The 10,270-nt window shown below is 48.4% G+C and overlaps 1 protein-coding gene across 1 annotated transcript; it reads right to left on the bottom strand.

Annotated features, from left to right (window-relative positions):
• Positions 1-350: 350 nt before the first annotated feature.
• Positions 351-5,389, bottom strand: LOC123773838 (uncharacterized). Its single transcript, XM_069318894.1, has 3 exons — positions 5,163-5,389; positions 3,972-4,122; positions 351-2,522 (listed from the first exon to the last, which is right to left on the bottom strand). Exons 1-3 carry the CDS (start codon positions 5,387-5,389, stop codon positions 351-353), a joined length of 2,550 nt encoding a protein of 849 aa, XP_069174995.1.
• Positions 5,390-10,270: the final 4,881 nt, after the last annotated feature.

Below are 10,270 nucleotides of genomic sequence, written 5' to 3' on the forward strand. Positions count from 1 at the left end.
TTAGCGTCCCCGCGGCCCGGTCGTCGACCAGGCCTCCTGGTTGCCGGACTGATCAACCAGGCTGTTGGACGCGGCTGCTCGCAGCCTGACGTATGAGTCACAGCCTGGTTGATCAGGTATCCTTTGGAAAGAAAGGATGGTGGTTGGGAGGGTGGTCTAGCTCTTCATACCCCACCTCCTATTCTTGGGTTTCTGGTGCGCCTATTAAATCTCTCCTAAGTTCAAGTTGTATCAGGTTTTGAAGTTATGGGTGGAGGTGGCTTCTGCGACTTGCTCCAGTTAATGCCACTTGTAGACCAGCCGTATTGTGTACGACCCTGGCGCTGCCTCCACTCTTGTGTTTTTAGTTTTCACTTTTGTCTCCTTGAGGTGGAGGGGTTCTTGAGGTGGAGGGGTTCTTGAGGTGGAGGGGTTCTTGAGGTGGAGGGGTTCTTGAGGTGGAGGGGTTCTAGAGGTGGAGGGGTTCTTGAGATGGAAGGGTTCTTGAGGTGGAGGGGTTCTTGAGGTGGAGGGGTTCTTGAGGTGGAGGGGTTCTTGAGGTGGAAGGGTTCTTGAGGTGGAGGGGTTCTTGAGATGGAGGGGTTCTTGAGGTGGAGGGGTTCTTGAGATGGAAGGGTTCTTGAGGTGGAGGGGTTCTTGAGGTGGAGGGGTTCTTGAGGTGGAGGGGTTCTTGAGGTGGAGGGGTTCTTGAGGTGGAGGGGTTCTTGAGGTGGAGGGATTCTTGAGGTGGAGGGGTTCTTGAGGTGGAGGGGTTCTTGAGGTGGAGGGGTTCTTGAGGTGGAGGGGTTCTTGAGGTGGAGGGGTTCTTGAGGTGGAGGGGTTCTTGAGGTGGAGGGGTTCTTGAGGTGGAGGGGTTCTTGAGGTGGAGGGGTTCTTGAGGTGGAGGGGTTCTTGAGGTGGAGGGGTTCTTGAGATGGAAGGGTTCTTGAGGTGGAGGGGTTCTTGAGGTGGAGGGGTTCTTGAGGTGGAGGGGTTCTTGAGGTGGAGGGGTTCTTGAGGTGGAGGGGTTCTTGAGGTGGAGGGGTTCTTGAGGTGGAGGGGTTCTTGAGGTGGAGGGGTTCTTGAGGTGGAGGGGTTCTTGAGGTGGAGGGATTCTTGAGGTGGAAGGTTTCTTGAGGTGGAGGGGTTCTTGAGGTGGAGGGGTTCTTGAGGTGGAGGGGTTCTTGAGGTGGAGGGGTTCTTGAGGTGGAGGGGTTCTTGAGGTGGAGGGGTTCTTGAGATGGAAGGGTTCTTGAGATGGAGGGGTTCTTGAGATGGAAGGGTTCTTGAGATGGAAGGGTTCTTGAGATGGAGGGGTTCTTGAGATGGAAGGGTTCTTGAGATGGAGGGGTTCTTGAGATGGAGGGGTTCTTGAGGTGGAGGGGTTCTTGAGATGGAGGGGTTCTTGAGATGGAGGGGTTCTTGAGATGGAAGGGTTCTTGAGGTGGAGGGGTTCTTGAGGTGGAGGGGTTCTTGAGATGGAAGGGTTCTTGAGGTGGAAGGGTTCTTGAGATGGAGGGGTTCTTGAGATGGAAGGGTTCTTGAGATGGAGGGGTTCTTGAGGTGGAGGGGTTCTTGAGGTGGAGGGGTTCTTGAGGTGGAGGGGTTCTTGAGGTGGAGGGGTTCTTGAGGTGGAGGGGTTCTTGAGGTGGAGGGGTTCTTGAGATGGAAGGGTTCTTGAGATGGAGGGGTTCTTGAGATGGAGGGGTTCTTGAGGTGGAGGGGTTCTTGAGATGGAGGGGTTCTTGAGGTGGAGGGGTTCTTGAGGTGGAGGGGTTCTTGAGATGGAAGGGTTCTTGAGATGGAGGGGTTCTTGAGATGGAAGGGTTCTTGAGATGGAAGGGTTCTTGAGATGGAAGGGTTCTTGAGATGGAGGGGTTCTTGAGATGGAAGGGTTCTTGAGATGGAGGGGTTCTTGAGATGGAAGGGTTCTTGAGATGGAGGGGTTCTTGAGGTGGAGGGGTTCTTGAGGTGGAGGGGTTCTTGAGGTGGAGGGGTTCTTGAGGTGGAGGGGTTCTTGAGGTGGAGGGGTTCTTGAGGTGGAGGGGTTCTTGAGGTGGAGGGGTTCTTGAGGTGGAGGGGTTCTTGAGGTGGAGGGGTTCTTGAGATGGAGGGGTTCTTGAGATGGAAGGGTTCTTGAGGTGGAGGGGTTCTTGAGATGGAGGGGTTCTTGAGATGGAAGGGTTCTTGAGATGGAGGGGTTCTTGAGATGGAAGGGTTCTTGAGGTGGAGGGGTTCTTGAGGTGGAGGGGTTCTTGAGGTGGAAGGGTTCTTGAGGTGGAGGGGTTCTTGAGGTGGAGGGGTTCTTGAGGTGGAGGGGTTCTTGAGGTGGAGGGGTTCTTGAGGTGGAGGGGTTCTTGAGATGGAAGGGTTCTTGAGGTGGAGGGGTTCTTGAGGTGGAGGGGTTCTTGAGGTGGAGGGGTTCTTGAGATGGAGGGGTTCTTGAGATGGAGGGGTTCTTGAGGTGGAGGGGTTCTTGAGGTGGAGGGGTTCTTGAGGTGGAGGGGTTCTTGAGGTGGAGGGGTTCTAGAGGTGGAGGGGTTCTTGAGATGGAAGGGTTCTTGAGGTGTAGGGGTTCACAGTGGGATGGTAAAGAGTTGATTCAGCCAGTATGGAGTGAGGGAGGTGTGTGGGCGTGCTGGGGGAGGGACACTGGGTGAGGCGTGCTGGAGAAGGGGTGTGGGGAAAGGCGTGCATTTTGTTTTCAAGGATATCCCTGCACGGGTCCAAAGCCTTTGGCTGTCCGACTAATTGGCGTGGTGGATGCTGGGGAATGATGGGGGAAGGGATGCCGGTAGAGGGGGGGAGGGGAGGGGGGATGATGATGGGGAGTGGCGTGCTGGCAGGCAGGCAGGCACGGCCGCCTCACAGTATTCTGACCCGTGGAAGCACATGACACTCACCACTGGATGAGTGATGATGGAGATTAATGTTCCACTACATGCCGTCCCTGGCCTCTCTATGTTCTCCTCCACTCCTGGGTCTCTGGGCGGTGTTAGGGGTGACGAATAAAAACTCCCCAGCATGAGGGGCTGTCACAGCTAGTATAGGCGGGCTCTATCTCTTTCTGAAGCATTATTGACATATTCTTTTCTTTATGGATCTATCTACGTGAGTCAGTCTTTAATTTTTGAAGGTGATTAGTAGGGGTACAGGTGAGACAATATCTGAGGGTGAGACAGCAGCTGGCTCCTTTAATTCTACATGATTCTGTCATGTAATCTGGAAGGATCTCCTCTATCATCTCGCTGGCAGCAGTGCAGGAGGACATGCATGCTGGTGGGATTATAAGTCCTACAAGGACTTATAATCCTAGATAGGATTATAATCCCGATTATAGTAGGATTATAATCCCTGGTAGGATTATAATCCTACAAGGTAGGATTATATGCGCTGCCTTACATATTTCTATCCCCGCCCGTGTGACTGACAGCGTTGCTTGGTCCCCGTGACTGTCATCCATGTTAACGTTGAGCGCTTGTGGCAATATTGGTTTGCTGAACTCATCCTATTAGTTGCGGACTATTGAAAATGGGCGCACACCTCATGAAACGTAGGTCAGGTCAGGCTAGGTCAGGTACCTTGTGGGCAGGCATAAAGCATCATTAACATTAGTTGGAGGTGGTGGGGGCCGACTCCATACACAGTTTCAAGTGTAGATATGATAGAGCCCGATACGCTCAGGAACCTGTACACCTGTTGATTGACGGTTGAGAGGCGGGACCAAAGAGCCAGAGCTCAACCCCCGCAAACACAACTAGGTGAGTACATTCAAATCTAATATTCTCTGATGCAGCATCTTCAGGTGATTAGGTTTTCCTCGAGAATCAGCCCGTCCTCCTCAGGTTTCCCAACGTCAAGAAGTTGTCATACTAGAGTGCTCTTATCCTAACCTACCAGAGGACCCAAAACAGAAAACGGGACAATATGTCAATTCCGCCAGCCGCTATCATTTTCTAGTACGACGATTTTTGGCCTTAGGTGAAATATACGTCAAAGTGCGACGTTCTATTAGGAGGACGAGTTGCAAGAATAGCACTGTCGGCGTCGTCACCCAGCGGTGATCCAAGCAGTGTGATGTCAGTGGGCAAAGTGGCTGAGGCTTCAGGTAAAATGGATCTCACTGCAATGATGACTGGTTCACTGTATGAAAATTATCAACACAAAATACATTTTCTGTAGTAAATAGTTACACGTGGAGCACTATATGAAGGTGATGAAGCGTGTAGATACACTGAACAAATGGTTGTATTCGTATCATCATCTATTACTGACGTCCGCTGATCCAACCCCTCCTCCTTATATGATAGTACTCATAGCAACTATTTAGTCTAACGTACAAGAATGTACTGTTGCACCCAACTGTTCATATTTTATATTACTAATTTTGTAGTGGGCCCGAAAAATAATTATAGGCCTAGTATAGCATATATATATATATATATATATATATATATATATATATATATATATATATATATATATATATATATATATATATATATATATATATATATATATGCGCACTATATTGGGCCTAAGATAGGGTATATTAGACATAAACTTGCTACGACAGGTTAGTTTAGGTTCTTTACTTTCTTTTCCATTGTTTAGAAAACCATTTAGGCTCAGTAATACAAAACATGAACATTGGCGTCCAAGAATCTGTTTACACGTTTAACCAAATACGTGTTTGACCAAATATGTGTTTGACCAAATTTGATTTGTTTTATTGTAAATAAAACTTTAAAATCATTAAATTATTTCACTGATAGTCACAGCATAAATTTTTATTCTGAGACAACTACTGACGTCGGGCTGGTGGCTGTATACCCCGTAGGATTTTCCCTGCTGGAAGAGAGCATCCGGGAGAGGTGGAAGGGGTCGGGGTGGCTGCAGGTGGAAAGGGGGGGGGGGGTGTTTAATACACCCAGCCCCCTCTGGCAGGCCAGCCAGACAACCTGCTTGACCAATCAGACGGCCAACCAGCCGGCCAATCAGAGGGTCAACCCCCTGCCGAACAATCATTTGACAGCATGTGAGGTTACCATGTAATGTTCCTCCACCACCTGAGCCTATTGCAACACCACCTAAGCCAGCTGTCACACCACCTGAGTTTATATGCAACATAAGATCTTCCTCCTATCTAGTTCCAGTTAAGAGCCTCCCAGCTACCTTATAACCCCTGAGGTTCCCTCGTCGTCGGGAATGAGGCTTTCTTAGCTACCAAGGTCGCCTGATCAGTTCGCAACACGAGAACATCGAGGCCAGGAGGTTCTAGACACGACTCCAGGTCAAGTTCCAGGGCAGGTTCTAGACACGACTCCAGGTCAAGCTCCAGGACAGGTTCTAGACACGATTCCAGTTGAAGCTCCAGGACAGGGTCTAGACACCACTCAAGACATCTCATAGCAACGAGGCAGACATTTCCCTGTCTGACATGTCTCTGTCAGACATTTCCAATGCAACTTTAAATAGCCGTGTCCTGTGTACAAATGCCTCACCACCTATTGACATTTTTATGCTCTACTCTCATTTGCTGAAGTGTTATTGATGTATGCGAGGCTACTCATTTCAAATCTACACATTCCATTGGTGTATCAGTCCAAACGACTGAAACTTTCCACTGAGTTTGTTTCTACGATGTTATTAGGAAACTTGTTCCATAGATCAGAAATCCCATTTTCCGAACCAGTGTTTGCCTACTTCTTTTCAAGTTCAAAATCTACCCAACTGGGATTCATTGTTTTGTTTTCAAACTTGGGGATGGATATTTTCAGGCCCCAATTTGCATTCGTCTTGTAATATGCGAGAATTTATTACCAGTACCATGGGACAATTTATTACAAGAGTATCTAGTACCAAAAGGGGCTTTTGCTAGACAATCTAGTACCATGTTGGCTCTAAATTCATTAGAGGCTTTGTTATTTGATTACTAAGTACCATTAGAGGCTTTGTTGCTAGGCTTCCTATAGCAAACAGATTTTCTTACTAGACTACTTAATACCATGAGAGTGACTAGCTGTCACTAGAATACCTAGTGCCAGGAGAGGTTTAGTGCTAGAGTATCTAGCACCACACGAGTCTTGAACACTACTGGTACCTGGTACTGGTATCACTGATACCTGAGCACCACCTGGTGGTGGTATCACTGATATCTGAGCACCACCTGGTACTAACCCACACATGTGTGGGTTAGTCCCCATGTACCAGGTATCAGGAGGTTAAACGTAGCTGCATAGAGAAGTTGATCATTACCCGAGCCTGGCTGATGATGCTGGCCGCGTTGGGTCGTAACTCAGGGTAAGATGCACCAGCCGCTGCCTCCACTACCGCAGCTGGTTCCTCCTCTCACACATGTGTAGCTCCTCCCACAAGGAGCTCCTCCAACAGGAACTATCTCAACAAGAAGCGCCACCTCCAACAGGTTTAGCCCCTCCCACACTAGCTCCTCCTCCAACAGGTAGTTCTTCCTAAAATCTCTGAAAAGCAGTTCGTCAAAGAGGCAGGTTCCTCCACAGGAAGTTGCTTCCTCAAGCAGCTCTATCTATTGATAGTTTCTGTGTACGCGCGCAATCTGTCTTCTTACAAATAGCCATCTCCGACAGCCTTCACCTCCATAGATAGATACATAGATATCTATGTATCTATGTTTATTCGTCTAACAGACAGCATAGTTCTTCAATACACAGCCCCCCCCCCCTCAACACAGGCAGCCGTGTTCTGCAGTCAGTCCCACTATCTTCCAATAGACAGGCTCCTGTCACAGTTATCGCCCAACTCCTACAGACACCCATCTTCTACAGACAGATATCTTTATCTATGCACAGTCTCACAATCCCTTAAACAGGTCTGTGAAGCTTCCTTCTCTGTGTGTGTCTGTGTGTCTGTCTGTCTGTCTCTGTCTCTCTCTCTCTCTCTCTCTCTCTCTCTCTCTCTCTCTCTCTCTCTCTCTCTCTCTCTCTCTCTCTCTCTCTCTCTCTCTCTCTCTCTCTCTCTCTCTCTACTCTCTTACTCTCCTACATTTGCGATGATGACAGCTACTCCTTCCGCAGCTTCTTGTGCTGCCTTGGGTGGGGTGAAGGTGATGGCAAGGTCACTGTGGTGGTGGAAGTGTTGCTGGGGCAGCGTGGTGGTGTGTGGTGTGGGGGTGACCAGTGGTGTGTGGTGTGGGGGTGACCAGTGGTGTGTAGTGTGGGGGTGACCAGTGGTGTGTGGTGTGGGGGTGACCAGTGGTGTGTGGTGTGGGGGTGACCAGTGGTGTGTGGTGTGGGGGTGACCAGTGGTGTGTGGTGTGGGGGTGACCAGTGGTGTGTGGTGTGGGGGTGACCAGTGGTGTGTGGTGTGGGGGTGACCAGTGGTGTGTGGTGTGGGGGTGACCAGTGGTGTGTGCTTGGATAGTATGATGAGGCCAGTGTTGTATATCTGTATGATGAGGGCAGTGTTGTATATCAGTATGATGAGGGCAGTGTTGTATATCAGTATGATGAGGGCAATGTTGTATATCAGTATGATGAGGGGCAGTGTTGTATATCAGTATGATGAGGGCAGTGTTGTATATCAGTATGATGAGGCCAGTGTTGTATATCAGTATGATGAGGGCAGTGTTGTATATCAGTATGATGAGGGCAGTGTTGTATATCAGTATGATGAGGGCAGTGTTGTATATCAGTATGATGAGGGCAGTGTTGTATATCAGTATGATGAGGGCAGTGTTGTATATCAGTATGATGAGGGCAGTGTTGTATATCAGTATGATGAGGGCAATGTTGTATATCAGTATGATGAGGCCAGTGTTGTATATCAGTATGATGAGGCCAGTGTTGTATATCAGTATGATGAGGGCAGTGTTGTATATCAGTATGATGAGGGCAGTGTTGTATATCAGTATGATGAGGGCAGTGTTGTATATCAGTATGATGAGGGCAGTGTTGTATATCAGTATGATGAGGGCAATGTTGTATATCAGTATGATGAGGGGCAGTGTTGTATATCAGTATGATGAGGGCAGTGTTGTATATCAGTATGATGAGGGCAGTGTTGTATATCAGTATGATGAGGGCAGTGTTGTATATCAGTATGATGAGGGCAGTGTTGTATATCAGTATGATGAGGGCAGTGTTGTATATCAGTATGATGAGGGGCAGTGTTGTATATCAGTATGATGAGGGCAGTGTTGTATATCAGTATGATGAGGGCAGTGTTGTATATCAGTATGATGAGGGCAGTGTTGTATATCAGTATGATGAGGGCAATGTTGTATATCAGTATGATGAGGGCAATGTTGTATATCAGTATGATGAGGGCAATGTTGTATATCAGTATGATGAGGGCAGTATTGTATATCAGTATGATGAGGGCAGTGTTGTATATCAGTATGATGAGGGCAATGTTGTATATCAGTATGATGAGGGCAGTGTTGTATATCAGTATGATGAGGGCAGTGTTGTATATCAGTATGATGAGGGCAGTGTTGTATATCAGTATGATGAGGGCAGTGTTGTATATCAGTATGATGAGGGGCAGTGTTGTATATCAGTATGATGAGGGCAGTGTTGTATATCAGTATGATGAGGGGCAGTGTTGTATATCAGTATGATGAGGGCAGTGTTGTATATCAGTATGATGAGGGCAGTGTTGTATATCAGTATGATGAGGGCAGTGTTGTATATCAGTATGATGAGGGCAATGTTGTATATCAGTATGATGAGGGCAGTATGGTAGAGCTGTATAATGAGGTACTGTGGTCAGACAGTGCTACAAATGAAAGTATTCATCAATTTTCTTATCAATCGAACATGGTGTGGAAGCAGTGGCATGTACAGCCATACCACCTCGTTAATGGCAGTTACCAAACACTGTAAGAGGAGTGGTCAAAGTACACTGAGCCTTGCTTGACCCTTCTTGAGGTTATCTTGAGATGATTTCGGGGCTTTAGTGTCCCCGCGGCCCGGTCCTCGACGAGGCCTCCACCCCCAGGAAGTAGCCCGTGACAGCTGACTAACTCCCAGGTACCTATTTACTGCTAGGTAACAGGGGCATTCAGGGTGAAAGAAACTTTGCCCATTTGTTTCTGCCTCGTGCGGGAATCGAACCCGCGCCACAGAATTACGAGTCCTGCGCGCTATCCACCAGGCTACGAGGCCACTCGGCCTTCTTGCCACTTCTGTAATGACTCCTCTCACTACAACTGTTTTGTATTCGTCAGGTGCGCTGTAATCCAACCAAGTGTCTCCAGTTTCCCCCCTACCTGTTGTCTAATATATATGGATCACCCTTTTGTGGGACGCATCAGGGTGAAGGTGTGGGTTCGGCCAGGTGGGGGGGGGGGGGGGGTGACAATCCCTGGTGGGGGTATGGGGGGGGGTGACAATCCCTGGTGAGGGTATGAGGGGGGTGACAATCCCTGGTGGGGGTATGGGGGGTGACAATCCCTGGTAGGGGTATGGGGGGTGACAATCCCTGGTGGGGATATGGGGGGGTGACAATCCCTGGTGGGGGTATGGGGGGGGGTGACAAACCCTGGGGATGGGGGGGGGTTTGGGGTGGGGGGAGCGGTGCACCCCCACCTGCACCCACCTAGGAAATACTTGGGACAACACTGGTGCTGTCCAGGTAGGCTAATCAAGTTTTTCTCGCTCTAATTAAACGTGGAGCGAGTTTCCAGTAATCAAAGTGGAATGTGGGAGCCGATGAGGTATGTCCGCCTCCCCCGTGATAATGAGAGCCTGTCGTCTGCGTTCCTCCCCATCACTATCACCACTACCCATATCAAACCTTACTGAAACACATCACTATACACTCCACATTTAATGTTCAACATTAATATGCCTGTAATCCAGCGAAGAAATCCCCCGCCAGCTGATGTTTCTTGTCGCCGCCAGAACTAAACATTACATGTAAACTAACCCGCAAAACTCACACCAGTGATGTCATGCGCTAAACTAAATGTTGACATCATCCATTACTCTTTATCCTTAAACTAAACTCTTCCATTTGGCACAATTTTCCACACTGATTGTTAATATATATATATATATATATATATATATATATATATATATATATATATATATATATATGCGTACAAGCCTGAATAGCCTGAACAAGTCGCATATAGTCAAGCCCAGGACTATATGCGACTGAAAACTCACACCCCAGAAGTGACTCGAACTCATACTCCCAGGAGCAACGCAACTGGTAACTACAGGACGCCTTAATCCGCTTGACCATCACGACCGGACATAAGGAAGTGATAGCCGAAGCTATTTGAACCACTTCCCCGCCGGCA

Source organism: Procambarus clarkii, chromosome 91 (genome assembly GCF_040958095.1).
Source record: "Procambarus clarkii isolate CNS0578487 chromosome 91, FALCON_Pclarkii_2.0, whole genome shotgun sequence".
Lineage (NCBI taxonomy): Eukaryota > Metazoa > Arthropoda > Malacostraca > Decapoda > Cambaridae > Procambarus > Procambarus clarkii.

Bases quoted from the DNA above. Each gene is read 5' to 3' on its own strand.
- LOC123773838 (XM_069318894.1), bottom strand. From the start codon at position 5,389: ATGAGATGTCTTGAGTGGTGTCTAGACCCTGTCCTGGAGCTTCAACTG. The intron at 4,123-5,162 runs GTTATAAGGTAG...ATTTTCATACAG, and splicing joins ACGACGAGGGAACCTCAGGG to TGAACCAGTCATCATTGCAG. The intron at 2,523-3,971 runs GTATATTTCACC...TTCCATCTCAAG, and splicing joins ATAGAACGTCGCACTTTGAC to AACCCCTCCACCTCTAGAAC.